The following is a 23,223-nucleotide window of genomic DNA, read 5'->3' on the forward strand; positions in this document are numbered from 1 at the left end:
AGAAATTAGGATAAAAAAATGACAGATACAGGATGTGCCTGGCGTGACAAATAAGCACACAGGAGTGTTTGTAACAAGCTGTTTGATTCATTACTAAAACATAAAAAATCAGAGTCAACTTTGCTGGCATGAAAAAATATAAAATGGTAATAAATTATTCAGAATTAAAGACTGATATTTGTAGTGCTGTGTAAACATACTGAGCCAGCCCGTCATGGGAAATAGGTGCAGGGACTTATTATAACAAGTGTAAGTGTTCTTGGCAATACAGTATATGAGGCATAAACAGAGTTTATACAATTCTAATAAGCTCAATATTTAATAACCAGTCTGAACTCTCTTAGTCCAACTTCCTTATAAAGTAGTCTTCAGGAATAGTTCTCCAGGCTTCCTGAAGGACATCCAAAGCTCTTCTTTGGATGTTTCTGCTGTTTGTTCTGTTCTCTGTCAAGATGACCCCACACTGCTTCACTAATGTTGATGTCCGGGCTCTGGGGAGACCAATCCATGACACGCAGTGTTTCATTCAGTGTTTTTCTATCCAGGTGTGCTTTGGCAGCATGTTTGGGATCATTGTTATGAAGAAAAAGCAAATTGCTGCAAGTGATGCTACTTTTCTGTGTTTATTCTGTATTTCCATCGTTTTGACAAGATCCACAACACCACAGGCTGAAACGCAGCCCCAAACCATGACAGATGGTTGCAGACACTCACTGCTGTACCTGTCTCCTCATCTCCTCCATACATCCTTATGATTGCTCATTTGGATTCGTCGCTCCATCAGACTTCTTGTCACTGATTTTCAGTCCAATTCTTGTGTAATTTGGCATGCGTCAGTCTTTTCTCCCTGTTTCCCTTCCTTAAGAATAACTTCTTGACAGCCAATATTCCACTGAGACCATTTCTGATGAGGCTTCAGTGAACAGTAGATGATCAACTGAAGGCTCAGATGCATCTCTCGGGTCTTGTTGGTCGCTTTGCTGGATTTTTTCCTGTCTTAAGGACATGACTTTCAGATTCTGTTCATCTGCTGTAGATACCTTTTCTTTTGTCTTCCACTCTCCAGTTTCCTCAGATTTCTTAAGGATAGACGCCATACTATGCCAGGTATCCAACTAACAACTCTCACCTTACCGGTGCAAATATTTTATCTTATGCCTGTCAAACTGTGCTGTATTTGGCATTTTTTGCTGCGTGTTTTGTGACAGGCTGCTAGTAACAAAGCACTTAAAGATACAATTAAAAACTGGTTCTTTGTAGACACAAGATATACCTCGAATTAGGTGCCTTTTGGGGCTTGAATGATTCATGAGTTTTAAGTGGCTTAACACTCCTCTGAAAATGGTCAGGTACATAAAGTGGACTGAAATCTAGTAAAAAGCAGCCAATTCTACACCAGCAATAAGAAAAATGCTGCCAAAGCATACAAAACAAAACGGAAATAGAAAAAACGAAAACAGAAATAGGTCAACAACAAAAAAAAGGGGGAAGTGTTTCTGGGGAGACAATAACTCGAGGGACCAGTTGCAGGAACCCAAAACATGGTAGGCGTGTTTTATCATGACTCACATAATACTGATGACAGATTTTTAGGCTAACAGTCAGGCTAACACACTTACATCTCATCTTTTCTTTCCTCACAAAAACGATAGATCCTCCACTTCTTTTAAGTGTCTCCCAGCAAAATCCTTAGCATATTTTGGTTCCTGCAACTGGTCCATCGGGTTATTGTCTCCCCAGAAACACTTCCCTTGTGCTTTTTGAGATCTGTTTTTTCCTATTTCTGTTTTCTTTTTTCCTGTTTCCGTTGTGTTTTGTGTGCTTTCTTATTGCTGGTGTTTTCTTAAGTTGCTGTCTGTTTGGCCTCTCAGGGCCACCGTACAATGCCCAAAAAAAGACCTTCAGAAAACCTGGAAAACTATTTTTAAACATCACTAAAGACTAAGACTTTTACACAGCACTAAATTTATTATTCAAAAGAGGACAGAACTGCTTAAGTAAGCCAATTTTGCTTTTAAAAAGAAATCTGCCAGGCACACTTTGTGGTCCATAAGGATATATTGTAGGTTTGAGCTGAGGAGCGAGGGCAGGTTGGATGAATCAATACGATGGCTGTCCCACAGCGCTGCGGCAAAGAGGGGGGCTGAGCCTGGAGGTGAAGCTACGAGCAGTGACTGCAGTAATAAGATGGTGGACGGGCTGCTTGTAGCTGAAATGAGTTTTCCTTCGCTTCAGCCTGAGGCGCAACATGAGGAGTCGAGATATCCGGGGGTTTTTAAATGAAAATGTGCCCGGTGATATCTGACAGCTAGTCCTGTATTTGAATGCTCTACACTCATGCGTGTCGGGAGTGTGTAAGGCTTTGTTCGACTTCATGTTGGCATTTGTCTCATTTTTCGTGGCCAGTGAATAATTGTGACCTAGAGTGATTATTATTAATTCAAAGCGCTTGCATTAAAACAGTTCATAGTCTTGCGAGTGATACTCAGGTTCAGCGTACGCACGTCTGTTTAGAGACATGACAGCTACTCTCTCCGGCTTCTCTGGGATCTGAAGCTTCATCATCATACTATCAGCATCTCTAAATCGATGCCACTTTGGGATTGCTGCTTCATTCCTAAGTGCGGTGCGTCAGGTTTGTAAGAGTGCCCTTCACTGCCTGCATCTGGGCGTGCGTTCAGATGTCATGTGCAATTATACAGTATGAAAACAAAGCAGCAGCAGTTGATTAACTCGCAGCTCTCGGTCTGCGGTCGTGATGAGGGGCCCGAGTCGTGCCTGCAATATGTAAGGAGGTTCTACATAAAGGACCCCCAGCATTCACCTTGACCATTCCTTCAGCATAATTCACTGACCCTTATTTACTGAGCAAGAGGAAGAAAGTTTGCGAGCAAACAAGCTCCGAAAATACAGAACGCACTTTCAGTCACGTAACGCCAAAGTCTTACGTGCAAGAGCCGAGTCACGAGGGGATTCAAGTGGGAGGCAATTAGCTTAAAAATCTTTGAGCTGTGTTCGGTTTCCAAGGAAAGTTTCTGCATGCAAGTATGCAGATGAAAGGCTGCACAAAGTAGAATCTATTTTAATGTATCTTGATGATAATTATGCGCCCGATATACCGGACAGCGTGCTTTGTTGTTCCTCTTGCTGATTAGGAGCCAAAGAGCTGAGCTAATTTTGCTGAGATGGTTTTTTAAGCTCGATTCTGGTGTTTGTGTGCTCACATAACACAGAGGTGAAAAGCTATCGCTGGCCACTTGTAGGTGAAAGTTTTCCCCACAACACTCTCTCCTGAGGGCATTTCCACATCACTGAGCTAATGCCACAAGTTCATGTCATGTTGTTCACGCGGTAATTACAAAAAGCTGAGATGGGAAATTTTCCTGGTTGTAAATGAAAGAGTTGTAAGTATCAGAAAAAACATAAAAAATTACTGCTGCTACAACTAGACTGCTAAGCACTCTGAATTATGAGGGCAGGAAAATAGCTGATTTAGGATACATACAGCTCAAACCCCTTTATCAGGAGTTTTTTTCCCATTATAGCACCACTACAAAATACTTTGACCACCTGTCCAGGGTCTACACGGCCTGTGATAGCTGGGATATGCTGAAGCCCTCCCCCACGATGGATCGAAGAAGACTAATCATTCCAAAGCACTGCACACAAACAGGTGTTTCCATCAGAGCATGCCTGAGACATTTGTCAATATTATTGGCTGACAGTGGCCTATCACAGATAGAGCACTGATATGAAACAGACTTTTTTCACAGCATAAAAAGCAAAAGACTATCCTTAGGGAACTCTGAAATTATGTCATCACATGGTTTGTTGAGCAGAGCATCTCCAGCTCCAGTGTTCGCAACACTCTCGTACTCTCATGTGTGTATTACATGCAGTGTAGTGCATGCCACAGCTGAGCAGACAGAAGCAGTGTCTTCACGATTAGTTGAAAACTAGTTTATTTAAAATCAGCGCTATTTCGTCTGTGTAGGTTCTCAGTTGTCCACGTTATGGGAGTCTAAGGAGCTTGGAAAGAAAGCACTGGACTTCTTTAAGTTTCAGGAAGATGTTTCTCATCTTAAGTTTCGTCACCTCTAAAACTGAAAGATGGAGAGTCCCAGGTATTTAAACCATAGTGGTAATCCCTTAACAGGGTTTTGACCCACTTATACCCACTCATCACATGAACCAAGGTATGAAAAAAAGGCAGAAGGTTCAATAAACACTCCATTTTCAAAAAAATCTGAATTTTCTGGCCATTATTTTACAGCTCAGACTTTAAAGGGCTAACCTCCAAGCCCTTTAAAGTCTGGTTTACCGAAAGAAAGAAAGAAATCGTAGTCCCTGTGTTAATATTAGTCTGGAGTAATTTAGCAGCAACAACACATGATTAAAACACAATACTGGTGTCAAACTGTCTTTTTGCTATCGATGTTATTTCAGTTGGATGAATGTGTGCGTTTATTGAATTTACAGAAGCTCTCATGTACACAAACATGTTCCGGGTTCGTATTCCCAAGCAAGTTTATTTGGTCTCTGAATCTCTATTGGGAAAATTTAATTAAGCTGTCATTCTGTCTGCTGAGCAAACGGCATCTCTCGAGTAGTTAAAAGAAACCAGACAGATACAGCGGAAACAGAGCGAGATGAATAAACAAGGCCCCACAGGTAGAGCTCGCCCTGCGGGCTGTGGTTCTGGTTGATCAGAGCTTGCTCTAAGGGGACAGCAATGAGTTATAAAAGGTACTTGATGGTACTCTTACTTTACAGCCGTCTCTTCAGGCACCTCCAGAGACAGAGTCAGAGTTCCTGATGTCAGCTCACAAAGCTCAGGACTCACACAGTGCAGACCCTCGGTCACCTGAAACACACACGCATCGCCACACAGCATGAAATCTTTGTACTTTTTTTAAATTTAAGCTCTACAGCAGCTTAAATTTATCTCACCCTGTCTGCCTCCCACGGCACTACCAGCAACCTCTGCCCAGGTTTGGGTTGCCATGGCTGCAGGGTGGGAGGAGGCGGCGTTGTGGTGGTGGGGACGGTGGTCGGTTGCGGCGGCTGAGTGGCGGCTGTGGTCGTGGAGGCGACTGGGGTGGCCAGCTCAGGAGCGGAGGGGGTGGCGGGGTCCCAGTCTGCGGCCGGCAGGTCCAGCAGGACCTGATCGCACCTCTCCCCCTCGTAGCCTTCGGCGCACTCGCAGGTGTAGGCCTGCTCCCCCTCCTCGCTGCCGTTGCGCTGGCTGCAGTTTCCATGGAGACAGGGGCTGCTGGCACAGGGGTCTGTGAAAAACTGAGATAATGGAGAAAATAAATAACCGGCAAAACATCAAGAGGAAGAAACAGAACGAAAAACACTCAGATGCTTCTCACTGCTGTCCTCACTGCCCGAGCACCTTTCGTTTTTTTCTTTCTTTGCCTCCACATCATTTTTTACATCCAAATCACAAAATGTCAACAGAGTAGTCAGCTTCTGTTTTAATGGGCTCTCGGAGCGGGCCCTTGAACGATGTGGAGGACATTTTATAAGTAGTCCAAGCTCGCACTCATCATTTCCTTTTCCCTCGGTGCTCAGCGTCTTCTTTTATTGCTCTCTGACTCAGCTTCCCTGTTTATATCCTCATCTCTGCTTTTACCTTTTATTAAATTTTGGACTCTTTGTTTCCAGTAAATTGTCGAGGGACGGCTTTTCTTCCATCCCTTCTTATGCATATATAATTTTATTCTTCCACTCTCACAGCATGGACCCACTTACACTTTGTCCCAAAATACGGTTTCCCCCTCATCGTGCAGCAAAGAGAAAAATGCACCCTGACAGCCTCCTTCATGCTGGTTTCCCCCATCAATAATTGATCATATTTGGAGAAAACACTGAGGCGTGGATGTTGAAGGTGAAAAGGGACAAAGCCGCGTTTATGAAGCTCGCTGTCTCACACTGTGTTTGGCTTTCAGAGCCTTCTCTAATCCCGCTGCCTCTTTTTCTTTTTTAAAGCAATTTCCCTGCAACATCCTCAGGTATCTGTGACTCCAGCTGTCTAATATGAATGAATGTAGATGCAGTTTTATTAAAGGCAGCTGAAAACAGAAAATCAGGGTGAACAGAGGCAGGGGAATGATGCTCACACCAAGAAAAAACCCCAAAAACCCTCAGTGCATAAAGATGTGAGCATTAAGTATGTGCGAGAAGCAGCAGAACAACAAGGCATCATTAACAGTCCACTCTCTCCGCAAGCAAGTCACAGCTCATTAGTGCTAATCTCTCTCAGGTTTTTACAAGCAATGCTTCTATCAAACTTTCCCTGCTCCGAAGCTCAGAGAGTCCCAGCAGTCCCAGCGAGCTGCTCAGCAGTGGTTGCACAGTCTGCTGCTCTTATCTGCACTCAGACGGCACCGGGGATTGAGTTTATCAACCTTTAGAGAACAGCAATGCTGCCTTATTGCAGGAAGCATTAGAGTCCGGCTCATGACCTTTTTCGTGTGTCACTCCTGATTTTTTTCCCCCCTCCATCCCAAATGTCTCCATCCAGGCTGCACGAAATGTGCTCAAGCACAGCACAACAGGACCAGACCCAATGAGGTAAAACCTGCATGACAAAAAAAATCCCTGTCGCTTATTGTGAAGACTTTCCAAGGCTGAAAGTAGAGGTAATACAATCCTGCGCTGCCTCGTCTTCTAGTATTCTAGTAGCATGAAGCACCTCAAGCTAAAGCCTCAGTATAGAGATAGTTATAGCAATGCTTCTCTGACAGGGTTGATCAAAGTGAACATTATTATCTTTATAAAGTTAAGTTCGTGTTTGAGCTTTCTTTAAAAAACTGTCAGGTTTAGATGTTTGCTACATTTGTACGACTGCGTTAGCGCCAACAGAATTTATTCAATGTTTTTTTGGTTGATAATAATCTACAGAAATATTGCAGTGAATGCCTCCAGCTCCTCAGCTGTGGAGATTTGGTCATTTTTGTCTGAAAATTTCTGATGCTGAGTAGATCATCTGGAAAACAAAAGTTCCAAATCTGTTCATTCACTTACAAAAAGACAATATACTTGATTGGATGTTCTTAGTTTTTCAAAGAAGAGAAACTAAACACACCTTGGATTCAGTACCTCGTAGTATCAATAACTTGCAGTTATCATTTCCTCTATTACTGTATCCGTCTGTCACACCATTGTGCAGGAATTTTGGCCCATTTTTCTTTACAACATTGCTTCAGTTCATTAAGTTTTTCCACAGCACTTCGATTGAGGTCTGGACTTTGGACCATTACAACACCTTGATTCTTTTGCTATTCTGCCATTTTGTTGTAGATTTGCTGCAGTGCTTGGGATCATTGTCCTATTGCATGACCCAATTTAAGCCAAGCAGACGGATGGCCTTGCATTTGACTCTAGAATATTTTGGTATACAGCAGAGTTCATAGTAGTCTCAATTGCTGCAAGGATCTCAAAACAAGACCAAATCACCACGCCTCCACCGCTGTGCTGAAAGTTGGTATGATGGTCTTTGGACTTCACCAGATGTGTCCCTGTGCATTATAACCAGACATCTCCAGTTTTATGTCATCCGTCCAAAGGATAGTCTTCCAGAAGTCTTGTGGTTCTTCAAATCCAATTTTGAAAATCTAAGTCTAAACCTTTCCAAATAAGTTATACTGATTAAGTATTTTTATAATTGTACTGTCAGAACAATTGTGGCCTGTAGAGTCTGACATGTAGCTCTTGGTTTTTTGCTGTCTCTGAGCATTTCACAGTCTGTTGTTAGGGTGAATTTACCCAGATGTCCACTCCTGGGACATCTATGGCTTCCACATTGACAAATGATGTTTCTCATGGTAGAATGATGGACTTATAACCCTTCCCAGACTGTTAAAGGGAGGTAATAGTTTGAGCATGTTGCTGATGCTTTTCCTTCTTAGCATTGTGTTTACACACACCTGAACGCTCCAGACCTGCACACCGCCAGAACATCTGCTTTCATGGAGGTGCTCACACTTGCTGCTCATCATTTACTCAAGTGCATTTGATCAGCAGCACCTGGCTGCTGCTTACACTCTTAATTCCAATGGAAGCTGTACAGGTGTAGAGCTGCAGTTGATTAATTCAATAAAAATGTCCTTAGTCTGTTTTTGTAACGTGTAAGTTAGCCTTGGAATAGATTCACAAGCATTTAAAACAGACCACCTATCTGCCTGATCAGATCTTTTACCAGGACAGGGGAGGTGTGTGCAGTAACTCTTATCACTTCAGTACGTAGATGCTGGTGACCCTGTGGGCACAGTTCTGCCCAGTATCACTCTTATCAGCTGCATATACTGAAAACAGGTTTGCAGAGTTATATCAGATTGATCATGATGTCCTGACATGCTTGGTGTTAGCTATTCGTGTTTTACGTGTCTTCCTGCATCATTTTTCTGATTGTTCTGCTGCACCAGACCGCTCATATGCCTGGGGTCTGGCTAACCATGTGAATCAATTTCTTCTAAGCAGCTGATAATAACCCACATTAGCTCCTTTATCTATATCCCCACATGCTCCAACACACAGTACAAAGAGATCCTCCGAGGCCAAATTAATTGCTTCTCAAGGTGCTGTGATCTATTTGCTAATTTGAGATAGCCGCCCTGAGGAGAAAAGATCAATACAGCTGGATGGAGGGAAACAACCACAATACTTAAGCACTGACAGCCACAATTTAACCTGGTGGAGGTGCTGGATGAGTCTGTTTTTAAAGACATGCCACACACACACATGAAGACACACTACATTGCCAACATGTTTTACTCAGTCATCCAAATCACTGAGTTCACGTGTTTCAATCACGTTGATGGCCACAGGAGTATAAAATCAGATGTCAGATGCGGTGGTATAAAGCACACCACCAGTGGACTCTAGAGCTGTGATGAATCACGCCTCTCCGTCTGGCAGTCTGACGGACGAGCCTGGGTATGGTGGTTGCCAGGAGAACAGTACTTGCCTGACTGCACTGTACCAACTATAAGGTTTGGTGAAGGGGGGATTATGGTGAGGGGTTGTTTTTCTGGAGTTTGGCTCGGCCTCTTAGGTCCAGTAGAAGGAACTCTTAATGTTTTAGCATAACAAGACATTTTGGACGATTTCAGCTCCCGATTTTGTGGGAACAGTTTGGGGATGGTCCCTTCCTGTTCCAACGTGACTGCACACCAGTGCACAAAGCAAAGTACATAAAAACATGGATGAGGGAGTTTGGTGTGGAAGAACTTGACTGGCCTGCACAGAGTCCTGACCTCAACCTGAACACCTTTGGGATGAATTAGAGTGGAGACTATGAGCCAGGCCTTCTGATCCAACCTTAGTGTCTGACCTCATACAGTGGGGCAAAAAAGTATTTAGTCAGCCACCGATTGTGCAAGTTCCCCCACCTAAAATGATGACAGAGGTCAGTAATTTGCACCAGAGGAACACTTTAACTGTGAGAGACAGAATGTGAAAAAAAAATCCATGAATTCACATGGTAGGATTTGTAAGGAATTTATTCGTAAATTAGGGTGGAAAATAAGTATTTGGTCACCTCAAACAAGGAAAATCTCTGGCTCTCACAGACCTGTAACGTCTTCTGTAAGAAGCTTTTCTGTCCCCTACTCGTTACCTGTATGAATGGCACCTGTTTGAACTCATCATCTGTATAAAAGACACCTGTCCACAGCCTCAAACAGTCAGACTCCAAACTCCGCCATGGCCAAGACCAAAGAGCTTTGGAAGGACACCAGGAAAAGTATTGTAGACCTGCACCAGACTGGGAAGAGTGAATCTACAATAGGCAAGCAGCTTGGTGTGAAAAAATCAACTGTGGAAGCAATCATCAGAAAATGGAAGACATACAAGACCACTGATAATCTCCCACGATCTGGGGCTCCACGCAAGATCTCATCCCGTGGGGTCAAAATGATCATGAGAATGGTGAGCAAAGATCCCAGAACCACACGGGGGGACCTGGTGAATGACCTGCAGAGAGCTGGGACCAAAGTAACAAAGGTCACCATCAGTAACACACTACAACGGCAGGGAATCAAATCCCGCAGTGCCAGACGTGTTCCGCTGCTGAAGCCAGTGCATGTCCAGCCCCGTCTGAAGTTTGCCAGAGAGCACATGGATGATACAGCAGAGGATTGGGGGAATGTCATGTGGTCAGATGAAACCAAAGTAGAACTTTTTGGTATAAACTCAATTCGTCGTGTTTGGAGGAAGAAGAATACTGAGTTGCATCCCAAGAACACCATACCTACTGTGAAGCATGGGGGTGGAAACATCATGCTATGGGGCTGTTTTTCTGCCAAGGGGACAGGACGACTGATCCGTGTTAAGGACAGAATGAATGGGGCCATGTATCGTGAGATTTTGAGCCAAAACCTCCTTCCATCAGTGAGAACTTTGAAGATGAAACGAGGCTGGGTCTTCCAACATGACAATGATCCAAAACACACCGCCCAGGCAACAAAGGAGTGGCTCCGTAAGAAGCATTTGAAAGTCCTGGAGTGGCCTAGCCAGTCTCCAGACCTCAACCCCATAGAAAATCTGTGGCGGGAGTTGAAAGTCCGTGTTGCTCGGCGACAGCCCCAAAACATCACTGCTCTCGAGAAGATCTGCATGGAGGAATGGGCCAAAATACCAGCTACTGTGTGTGCAAACCTGGTAAAGACCTATAGTAAACGTTTGACCTCTGTTATTGCCAACAAAGGTTATGTTACAAAGTATTGAGTTGTATTTTTGTTATTGACCAAATACTTATTTTCCACCCTGATTTACAAATAAATTCTTTACAAATCCTACCATGTGGATTCATGGATTTTTTTTTTCACATTCTGTCTCTCACAGTTGAAGTGTACCTCTGGTGCAAATTACTGACCTCTGTCATCATTTTAGGTGGGGGAACTTGCACAATCGGTGGCTGACTAAATACTTTTTTGCCCCACTGTAAATGTGCTTCTGGAAGAATGGTCAAAAATTCCCATAAACACACCGAACCTCGTGGAAAGCCTTCCAAGAAGAGTTGAAGCTGTTATATCTGTATTGAGAATGGGCTGTCACTCAAGTTCATATGCATGTGAACGCAGACGAGTGAATACTTTTGGAATGTAATGCATGTTGTTCCAACCGTGGTGGGGGGACACATTTACATGTACATACATACATTATATATTTCTGAACATTATTGTTTAATTGGAGATTCAAAGAGGTGAAAGAAAGTAAAAGCATGAGGAAAGTGAGCAAAAGTTTTACTTAAAAGTAAGCATGTCACTGCTGTGATGCATCAGTATTTGCAGAAGCTGACGCAAGTAGTTAACTAAACCTGGGAAGTATGCACGGTCTGTCTTCATGCTTTACAGTGGCAGTTTATCTGTGTATCGCCACAACTTAACATGATAATTAACAGAGGTGTGACGAGGGAGTGTTACATCGCTAACGGCTTCTTCTGACACCGTGACAAGGAAGCAAACGTTGATGCTGCGATGACTTGACGAGCTGTGTCAGTGAGCTGTAGCAGTTAGGAAGACATGAAACTGCATGTTTGTTAAAGCCGATGTCTATATTCATTGTGCTCTTTATTGGCTTTGTGTGGGCTGTGAAACATCCTCAGGAAGTAACATTTGGTAACTCTCAGTGTAAAGAATGTAGAAGTCAGCGTAGTGTATATTGAAAATATTGATACTACTTGCCATGAAAAATTAACTGTGAAGGTTGTGGAATGGGTTCTCGAACATTTCGAGTCTTTTAAGAAGCTCAGAGTGAACGGCAGAAGTGCACTTGAGCAAGAAGTTGCACAATATGAAGCTACTGTACCTTTTGACCTCAGAGAGTATGAAAAGACTCAACACAGATTAATAAATGTTCCAAAGCTTTTGTTATTTCACTCTAACCAGGGGGCCGAGCTGAGTCGCTAAGTTGTTTTGCAGCTTGCTGTGTTTGAGGGCAACGGGTGTTATTTGAAAAGGTGATGCAATAAGGAAGAATCAAGCATAATAACTCAACAGCTACTCTATTACAAGTGATGCTGCAAAGTGGTTTTGGACAAAAAGTGCAAAGCTTTCAGGATTTCAACAAATTATTTTGTGCAATAACCGAGTAGTACGTAATCCTTCAAGTCAGTGTAGCAACATAGAGGCTGAACTGAGAATTGTGTTACAAACTGGCTTCTTGAACGTGACCGTGACTGCAGTGTACTCAAATGACCTCCACGGTCACCATCTTTAGGATGTGGTGGAAGGTGAAGCAGGTGTGATGTTATCATATCAGCATTGACCAAAATCTCAAACAAAAGGCGGATCCAACCTGGTACTAGCAAGGTGTACCTAATAAAGTGTCTGGCGAGTTTATAATGTGAAGTAGAATATTAGTAGACTATTAATCGCATTCAGGTTTGAGGGGAATATTTGTGCTTCCTTGTGGTTTTAATGACTCTTTTCAAGGGTTTAAGTTCAAAAATGTAATTTAACTAAACAGAGTTCAACAAGTTAATGTGAGCCTCCAATCGTAATGCCAACAACTGACTGAGTGCGCCATTTCACCATTATTATCGGCCACTTGTTGTTTAAGTGCGACTCATTCGAGTGGCTGGTGATGACAATACTGCAGGGGTTCACTTTGATGGTTCACTTTGTTCCGCGAATTACACCGAAAAAGACGACGGAAACACGTACGTGAAGAATATTATCAACGGAGCAAGTGAACCACTTATCACAAAAAGGTAAAAATAAGTTTCATTTATGTAGACTTCTCTGTACTTTATTTGTAATGTAAGATAGTAACACAGAAGCGCCTCAGTGCTGCACCAGATAGATAGATACCGGTAGATAGATAGATAGATGGATGGATGGATGGATGGATGGATGGATGGATGGATGGATGGATGGATGGATGGATGGATGGATGGATGGATGGATGGATGGATGGATGGATGGATGGATGGATGGATGGATGGATGGATGGATAGATAGATAGATAGATAGATAGATAGATAGATAGATAGATAGATAGATAGATAGATAGATAGATAGATAGATAGATAGATAGATAGATAGATAGATAGATAGATAGATAGATAGATAGATAGATAGATAGATAGATAGATAGATAGATAGATTTTTGTGTGTTTGTTTTTTGGCAGTACTGTAAGTGTGCTTCATCGGTTCTTTTGCCCAGAGTGTCCCATCATGCTGCAGAGAGATGGTCCATCTTATAATCCACTTAGTTCCTCACCTGGACTGTTTATCACCATTTTACAACCCTCAGTCAGGGTGTCAGCAGCCTCCCGTGGCCTCCATAGAGGGAGAATGGATCCAGTTTCTCTTCAGCTCTCTCTCTCATGAAAACATTTGTTTACAAATAGCAGAATCAGGATCTCGTTGGATACATTTGTTCTCGCTGCAATCTGATCTGAAGGAATATCAGCAGAGATTACGGCATGATGTGTCTGCACGATTCTTCTCATTTAATGTTTTACTAATGAGTGATAAAGTTAAAAATTGATGCACCTGAACTAGATCCATCTTCTTTCTTCTTTCTTTTTTGTCGAGCATTTGCTGTTAGCTGAATTTAAGGCTACAGAGAGAAAACTAGAGTGTCTTTGGCTCTTGCTTGCTCTCTCTGCATTGTGTAATCTCAGAGGATCAGTACAAATATCAGGGAATATGAGGCTGAGGAGAAAATACAACCCTGCAACATTCAGGCCGTGTACTTAGCACCGCAAACGCAAACAGAGCTTTTACGGCACTATACGCTGCAGACGGACAGCTGTGAAACACACGGCATCACCGCAGTTTGGGGAATTAAAACCAGAGCTTTGTGACTGCAACAGCCAACAAACAGTCTGTAATTATATAATCAATCACACAGCAATTAGCTGGATGAACCAAATTAAACTTTCATGTAGCCAGCAGTCATTTTTATATGAAATGTGCGGTGCATAATGAGCACCCGCAAGTCAGCTAAAACAAAATATTTAATTCATGATAGTGACAAAATAATACTTGGAAATCATCCCTCAATGGACCCATTTCTCCCTGCGGTACTTTCTGAAGTCTTCTCTTCTGAGGTTTGGGCCCAAAGTGATTTTCAATGTACGCAGTACACACGGCACAAAAAAGGCCGAAATCCATGAAGCCGATACACGCTGAATCGGCCTAATCAAGTGAAAAATTCACTTCACACGACTCTTCTGGTTTGGATCCTTTGGATCCGCTGTCCAGACAGAAAGCCTCGAAATGTCTTCTTCGGTGAACTCCTGCTTTATGAGCCAAGTGACTGAGGGAATACAGCTGAGAAGCAAAAACAGACCAAATGAGGCATAAAATAAAATAAGCAAACCGAGAAACGAGGAAGCAGGAAAGCAGTTCAGACAAATATGTTATGAAGACATAGGACTTCTTGAGCCCATACTGAATACCTCTCAGGATAATGGCTTGGACACAAGAAGGAGCTTTGTTTTTGTCTTCTAATAAAAGATGGACAAGAAAGAACGAACCTCCTAATCGGAATATAGGAAAAGGAAGCATGTGGGGTCTTGCAGACAATTCAAATGTTTAAGCTCGGTTTGAGTCTTTTTAGGTATTTCTCTCGTGACGCAAAACTGCGTTAAATTCTCCTGTCCTTGGCAGAAAAGTGGTGATTTTTATTTTAACAGGCCACGTTAGCAAGAGGATCAACATCTCTGGAAGAGAGTCTAATCACTCACCCATTTTGTAACACAATAAACTGATGGAAATGCTGCCGAGAAACTGTCAAAAAAGTGAAAGACTCGATGAGTCACACTGTATATTTTGGGATCTGGGCCTTTAGCTGGTGTTAATTTCTAATCCTGTGAATAACATGTTTGCCTTGTTTTTAAGTCTATATTTGGTAAAAACTTGAAAAGAAATATAAAAATGGTGCCGTGATATTTGCTAAATAAACTCTGCTGGTGATATGAAGGCAATGTGAGGCTAGATATCCATGAAAAAAGCACACTGTGGTAAAATGCTAATATGACTAAGCACAGTAAATCCTCTGCTTTACTTTAAAAGCTAAAGAGGAAGATAAAATGTTCTAATTGTATAAAAATCTAGTCTCACTGTGTGAAAACACAAAGCAAAATATCTCTGATAAAGAGACAGAATGATGAAGATGAAAAGGCTTAAACTAGACACGTGTTTTGTAGAGTTGTAAAGACAGAATCCAGCTTAAGTTTAAGATTAAGAGTTTGACTCAGGTGCCTGTAATTGTAATTCCTGCTGAATTTTAACAATGCGAACTGATGCCTCAGTCACGCATGCCTAGAAACTGGTTGCTAAGGACTTGACAACATCTTGCAGCTAAGAAAAATTTGTATTCCCTGACTGGTTGGCTGGTGATTGTTGGACATAACTGCATGAAATCAACTGCAAACAACCGGGTGCTGCACCAAAACCCCCACTGTGATTGCTTTGGTTACTAGTGCATTGCCAGAGCTGGCTGTAGTTTGCATGGCAGACACAGACTTGTTTCTCAAGTACTTGTCAGCGAATTTCCCAACACTCATGAAACTTGAAAAGATTTAATAACGTTTGCTATCAAAGTAAAGGTTTTGCCTTACCAACATGTTTCAGAAGTGCAACTTTAACTTTGAAGGTAAACGTTCTCTGTTTCCTGTTTGCATCACACTTTTCAGTTTCACTACCACCTGGGGAGCAGTTGTATGCAGACAAGTTGGGGTCCTCCATGCAAACTATGGGAAACCGTGAAAACCTGTTAGCAACCAAAACAATCTGGTTGTTAAGTGATGACGTATGAACTTTGCTTCTGGATCCAAACTACTCTGCGTTTATTAAGGCTGTTGTGTTTTTAACATGTTTTAATGCTTTGTATCTTGTTCTATTTAATCTGAACAAGCCCCTAAAAAAGTCTGTGTCGCTGTCGGCCTCTCTGGCTTTTATTACCACTATTCGGCAGCACGTTTTAAAGCTCAGTTTTCTAAAACCTTACAATGTAACCACAGCCCAGCCCATGCAGCAGTATATTAATGACTAACCTTGTATTGTGGATGGATTATCTCAGTTGTTCTCCTGACTTAAGTTTGGTCCGTTTACAGCATCCTGCCATGCGATTACATTTGTCCCTAACCATTGGGATACCTCACTTTAACTTTTATCGAGTGGAAAAAGATTAGCGTTCATCCTCCAGCCTCACTTTGCTAATGTGTTTATATTATGCTAACCATAGCTGTGTAGCTAGCCACCACGAAACGCTATGATACACCAGCTAGCCCAACTTCAGTAACCCTACAAATCTTACTACTGTTTAGTTTTCTGTCTTCATTTATGTCTGCTATTATAACTGATAGCAAAGCTGTACGTTTTGAATTTTCAGAAATCCCTCAGTCAGAACATGCTATATCATCTTTAGATGGAAACTAGTGAGCAAACTCCCTGCTAACTTTTAACTCCGTTAAACTTCACAAATTATGTTTTCATGGATTCCTGAATGTTAAACTTAATTGTTACACCTGGTAGAGCAGCCACACTGATCATTTTATTAAAGATGAAAGAACTTAGTTTGTAACTCGCAGTGATGCTGCAGTGTTTGTTTGAGTTTGGGAACTGAAGCAGAGTTTGGACCCATAAACGGCTAATGGCATCAGACTTGGAGTCCGGATTGTAAGGAGATTTTCAGTGCAGTACCTTACACCTCTGCACGACCAGGTTCACTTATCAACACCAAGCAACCTCCAGCAACCCCTCACCCTCAAAGAGAGTGTGCTTTTTTCCCTACCAACCTAAGGCTACGTCCACACGTTTTCACGCATTGTTTTCTCTCCGTTTTGGCCTTTTGTCCACACTGAGACAGCGTTTTCACTCATGGAAAACGCAGCGTTTTGAAAACGCTCTCGAAAACGCATACATTTGAAAACGGTGCTATTGCGTCGCAGTGTGGACAGCGAAAACGGAGACTTTCTAAAAGTTTGTCATGTTAGTCATGTGATGCAATCATGTGACCAATTAAACTAAGATAGCGGAGGGCATTATACAGCAGTTGTTTTGTTTGCTCTCAATTTTGACAGCCCTATTAAAGATTAATATCAGCATGTACATGCTCCAGATAGCTTTTTTCAAATTCTTTAACACTCACTCGCTTTTGCAACTTTGTTCTTTTGTGTTACTCGCAGCAACAACTCCACCTCATTGTTAGTCCATTTGAAAAACTCAGAGCTGTAACTTTCCATTCTGACTTTATTCATCTCCAAACTACATCTGGACACACTGCGCCAAAAACCAGCAGAACCCCTCCTCCCGACCTGGGTGTGAGTGGAGCCCTCTGGTGGGCCACCACATTACCACATTTTGGCGACCATCTTTCAGCATGAGTTAAAACAGTGCTATTATTAAAAAAAGATAAAAAGATCAGAAGCATCTACCATGGCAGAAGAGATTTGCACATTACATACTTCGTGTTAAATGATGTAATGTGTCAGTTTTCTCCGAGGATTCAGTTCTTCAGTTTTACACTGTCACAAATTCAAATATGAGAGTAAATCATTTCCTTTAAGACTACCTCACTGCTTAACAACAATGTTCACCTCACATCATGCCATGCTGGCATGCCAAACACATTGGATTCTTCCCGCAGTTCATAAACTGATCAGGTCAGGTGAAACCCCAGCTATCTCCTCTTCAGTGTCAGTGTTAGTCTTTAATAAGTGTGTCTTTGTATATAAGTCATGTTATGCACTGACAAGCTGTCAAGTGTCCGACGCTGCCCTGTCTGACTAGAGTAAGAAGATACCGAAAAGTTGACGAGTGAGATTATTTTTCGGAAGAAATGACAAATTTATTCGCCACTTCTCCAAATGAAAAAGTAATCACTCCGCCACCCTTGTCCCGCCCTGTCAACAATATCAACTTAACAATATTCAAAGACGCTGTAATGCGCTGTTTTGAGCTTCTGCCTTAGGAGTTCAGCGATTTCCTGTCAGTATTCCAGGCAGACTTTATTGCTGTTATGATTTATTACACCCATCAGTCAGAAAACCACCCAGCATGAAACCCCCTCATGATCCAGCCTCATCACTTCTGCTGTCAGCACAGACACTTTTCAGATTCACACCTGGAGACTTTTTCCCCTTCCTGCGACAGTCTTGAACAGAGGAGGGGGCGGGGGAGGGGGGGTGGTGACTGGTTGGATGTTTTCATACATCAATACCCATATGTGCTTCTTGCAGTCCGTGTGAGCTTCAGAGCTCCAGCCGTAAAAACCTTCAGCTCCAGCACCTTCCTCTCTTTGGTCAGAAAGAGTATTCATCTTCATTTGCATGCACTTCCAAGAGGGTGCTGTGTTTGCCTGCTTGTTCCGACAAGCTTTTATCTCATGAGCCATTTTAGCTATGAAGTTAAACTGAAATTAAAAATGTCAGCTGTCAGCTCTGCTATCTGTGGGATGATTGAAGAGCCTCAGACAGAGCTAAAGCAGGAACAGGTGGTGATCTCACTCACACCATGGGCAGCTTCAGCTTTTACTGTATGAGAGAAGCTAAAGGTACAGTAATATAGGAGATACACATATGTCAGAGGTATGTTATCTATTTTTTCCACAATTCAGCACACCTGGTAGTTACTAATGTTGCAGATTACGTACAGTCCTGTGAAAAACAGGATTCGTTAGCTTGTGGAACCACTTTTAGCAGCAAAAACTTGAAATGATTGTTTTCTATGTCACTCTAATGTCAATGTGTCTGTCTGTCCTATGCAACATTGCTTCAGTGCATTGAGGTTTGCAGGTATTTGTTTATGCGGAGCTCTCTCAGGGTCCTGCCAAAGCACTTTAGTTGAGTTGAGGTCTAAACATTGACCGGGCCATAGCAGCACCTTGATTCTTGTTGCTGTGCTTGGGATCATTGTCCTGTTGCATGACTGAGTTTGGACCAAGCTTTAGCTGCCAGACAGATGGCCTGAGATTTGACTCCAGAATACTTCAGTACACCACCATGCATGACAGCTGGTATGTTCTCCAAATGTAGTGGTGTGCGTTAAGCCCAAACATCTCCACTTTAGTATCATCCGTCTAAAGGTTAGTGATCCAGAAGTCTTTCCGTGCTTTGTTCAGGTAAAACTTTGTGAACTTAAGCTGTGCAATCAAGTGTCCCAATTTCTGATGTCTTTCTTCTTGTGTGTTAACACTCATCTGAATTCTCAGAACCTCAAACTACCAAAACCTCTGTTTTTACAGAGGTGCACACAATTATTGATGATCAGGTGCTTAGCATCACCTGGCTGCTACTTGCTCTCTTAATTACTATGAAAGCAGTAAGGGTGTAGTTCGTTTTTAGGGAAAGCGGTTCTTAGAATTGCTGTCATAACAATTCAATAAGATGATGATATGTCAGAGTTGTTTACAGCTTGTGTCACTGTCCTCGGGTGTTTCAAAACCATTATTTTATGGTTCATTTTGAGTTGGATAACTGTACAACACAAAACTCTACAAAATTCATTCTCTGTAGCTCTGCTTTTATCTCCACCTGTTGCTTCTGTTTCCACTGTGCCTGACAAAGGAGATGAATGTGTATGAATTGTAAAGCTCCGCCCACATATGAGGTGATCCTCCCTTCATCTATCGCAGTTAGATGCAGTCAGACCCTGTAATCCTGAAACATTCACTCCCACTGTTAATGTCTTCACCCCTGACCTCAAAGTCAGAGGTGCATCCAGAGGGAGGGCACTGGGTGGCAAAAGCCCTTCCCAAAATGTGATTTCCCTATCACATATGTTGCTAACCCTTAAGTAAAGATTCCTCAAGTAAATCATTTCAGTCATACAATGCAAAACAATTTTTTGATTTTAACTTTGTTATATTTATTTATGTGTTTGTTTGTTTATTTATTTGTTTACCAGTAGCTTCCTTACTGGTATTTAGGACTGGACTCTCACTTTGCAGCGGAAACAGCACCTGTCTCCATATATTTCCCTCAAGGACCAATGAAATTTGAACTCATCGATAAAGAGAAAGATTTTGACATGTGAAATAAACTGTTTCTGTCCAGCAGAGACGGCCTTAGTGGTTTCAGTATTCAGTTTAAAGTTGTAGATTTTATAATCATATGAGGCACTGTTCATATGAGAATATTGATTACAGGCAGGAGATAAAGTGGGATTTGGCAGGTGGGAGGACAATAAGATCAGGTGTAATGCTGCAGTGTGAGGAAAAGAGCTATTTAACACCATATTTCACACAAATATAATCCAGTGACCAGTTAAATATGGATGCAATACCTAGATACCGCAGCCACAGCTGTATCGATATCACTCCGCGAACGCATCAAAGGGATGAGAAGGAAAAAAGGAAAGAAAGGAAGAAAAAGGGGAGGTAAACTGGATGTTACCGGACTGCGAGATGGCATTATTTTCCTATTAGGTATGAATCAAAAACCTAATACGGCGTCACTGGAAGCAACGCCAGGATCAACAGTAATATATCAGATTTAACTGCTGATTAATCGAAGGGCAGGAACGTCTTTCCGGCCCACATTAACCCCTGATCATAGCTGCTGTACACTTAGGTCATCGGCCCCGTGTGATGACCAGATCAAAATCCATTAGGGGACACAACCATGTTACAAACAAACATCCTGTACAGCCTCCGAAAAATAAACAATATTACTATTCACAGTAAAGCCTGGGGGAGTGTAGCACAAGAAAGATAAATTACACTCATTCACTCACTCTTAACAGCTGTTTGTTGATACCACTAAAGCCCTTCAGTGCTCAAAATAGACATTACTCCATCTATGGGAGGCATTCAAGGGCCTGAAACTGATTTTTTTTCTTGTTTTATATTCTAGCTATATCTGTGTATATCAGGCTGAGCCATGTGATGCATCTTAATTAGCACGCTTATTGATGAAGTGCCATCTCTAACAGGAGGAGAGAAACATGCATGGACGCAATGGATGTTCACTGAGTAAAAAAAAAGAAAAAAAATGGCACCCTGGATTGTGCAGTCCTCGCACAATAGGCTCACAGTTTCTAAAATCATATCTGCCATAAAAACCACGTGCAACTATCTGCACTTTATACTTACCTAAGCTGATGTCCGGAGACGCAGGACACTGCCCACGTTGTGTTTTAGTGAGGGGGCTTTTTAATGTTGTCTATTTCTGCACATCAAAGCGCCTTCCATCCATCCATCCCTCCCCTCTCCGTCAAACTTCCCCCATCACTTCCTGGCCGCCGTGGCTTCAAAGAGCAATCCTTCTTTTAAAATCTGAATCTATGAGGCCTACACAAACATGGCCGAGCACCTTGATAAATTTCAATCTCGCCTTGATGCATAACTAGATGTAAATGCAGAGGAAAGATGAGAAGGAGGAAATGCTAATGAGGTGAAACTGCCATCAACGCCCATAAATTTCCATTTCCATCACACTTTGTCTCTCTTCTATCTCTACATATCTTTGCTTGTCATACTTTTCTGGAGTTTTTTTTCCCCCTCTCTGAAATGTGTCACTCAAAAAGCAGCCCACAGCAGGACAACGCTTACTTTACTCCACCAGGCTCCCTATGCAAATGACATTAAATAACCTGCCATGATTGCCCGACATCATCCCTCAAAAAACAATTACCACTCAACTTTCCCAAAAGCCAAAACAGACAGAGTGATAGAGAGGGATTGATGCAAGAAAATGAGACCGAGAAGAGGAGGAGGAGAGGAGTAAGGAGAATATTAAGTGGAAAGAGAATGATTTAAGAGAGGAGGTGCTGCATGGCTCTATTTATACCTATCCAAGTAGAGCCGGGGCTGCAGGGGATTCAGACGTTTCTCCTTGAGGACACAGTTGTCTGTCTTCTTATGCTACCAGACAGGAACTAAAATGGATCAGGAGCTCTCGCGCTCATTGTGAAATGATCCGAAACATCTCTTGCTGCAGATGCACTGACGGCGTTTCGTTGTTTGGTGTTACGTCTCCCATATGCAGATTTTTCACATTACAGCGACAATCTGTCTGCTTGATAGATAAGTTCTCCGGTGAGGACACTTCGCAACGCGACAGTTGTAGTGGATGAGCTGAGACTTTAATATGAGCCCCGTGTCAGTGTTGAGACGGCACTGTTTTAAGCCACAACCAGAGCAGACGGTCTAGAAATAGTTCCTCTGTGAAAGACAGAATAAAAATGTTTTCATTTGGAGATTTCGTCTGAAAGCGAAAGCTAAATCAGTCTTGCACTGATTTTTATTTTAGGCATCTGGAAGCACATGCAGCTGTGTGTTCATGTAAACCTAGCAGCGACTGAGGATCGAGGACACGGGGTTGGGTCATGCTCAAACAGAACTAAATCGAGCGCAGGGGGAGGATGTCGGCAGAGAGAGAAAAGCCGAACATCGCTGAGAGTGAGAGAGAGCTGAGACGTGATAATCATTTAATCTGACACTGTCTCCGAGAAAGCGTTCGCAGTTTTTGTTCAAATAAGAAAGAAGAGTGAGAAAGGAGGCAGAAGTCTGAGCCTCGGCCTGAACGTTGGGTTATCTTTTTCAGAAAGGTTAAAGAATAGGCGGTTGTGACGCTCCTCCCGATGTCTGATACGACGCCGGCCCTTTTACCACATCCGCCTTTTCCAAACTTATTATGCACTCCACCTGATGTTACCATGCAGTCCTTGCATTAACACTGCTTAGTTTTGATCAGTCTTGGTGGTCTCCGCCAAAGACGTTATGTATTCGGCGGTGTTTGAATGCATGTGTGTCATTCTGTCTGTAAACATGATAGCTCAGATCATTTTGAAGGAATTCTGATAGAACCTTGTAGGGATCAATTTACCTATTTAGTGGTCAGAAATGGACAAAAACCTTATAACTTAGGAACTATATGTGCTGTGTATTGTCAAAATATACCTACTGTGCAATGTTCCCTCTAATTTTTCATGTGTCTGAGCGAACACACAAACTCCCTGAGTGATCCCTTGGACCACTGTGAGCAACAGCAGACGTGTGCACTGTGGTCACGCCAGCATAGAATCCATCCAAGTTACATGGTTAATTAAAATAATCAAATTACAGCATTTACATTTATCTTAGACTACTTTTAATTAACTGCTTTAGCCCACTTACAATGAAAATTTAAAAAAAAAATAAAAAATCTTGTTCATGGCACTATTGGAAGTAAAAATAACTTGAACTCCAATTTTGAAAACAAAACTTTTTTTTTTTTTAAATAAAGCTCTGACTTGTATTATGAGTCTGTGGTCTGGG

General features: G+C 42.2%; 1 protein-coding gene across 1 annotated transcript in view; it reads right to left on the reverse strand.

Annotated features, from left to right (window-relative positions):
• Window positions 1–23,223, reverse strand: part of dner (delta/notch-like EGF repeat containing) — a 72,042-nt gene that overhangs the window by 28,073 nt on the left and 20,746 nt on the right. The window contains exons 2-3 of the mRNA XM_026191904.1: window positions 4,951–5,295; window positions 4,767–4,864 (exon numbers count right to left, since the gene is read on the reverse strand). Of these exons, the coding sequence (XP_026047689.1) occupies window positions 4,767–4,864; window positions 4,951–5,295 (443 nt within the window). The remainder of the gene's footprint in view (window positions 1–4,766; window positions 4,865–4,950; window positions 5,296–23,223) is intronic.

This window comes from Astatotilapia calliptera, chromosome 14, assembly GCF_900246225.1.
Source record: "Astatotilapia calliptera chromosome 14, fAstCal1.2, whole genome shotgun sequence".
NCBI lineage: Eukaryota > Metazoa > Chordata > Actinopteri > Cichliformes > Cichlidae > Astatotilapia > Astatotilapia calliptera.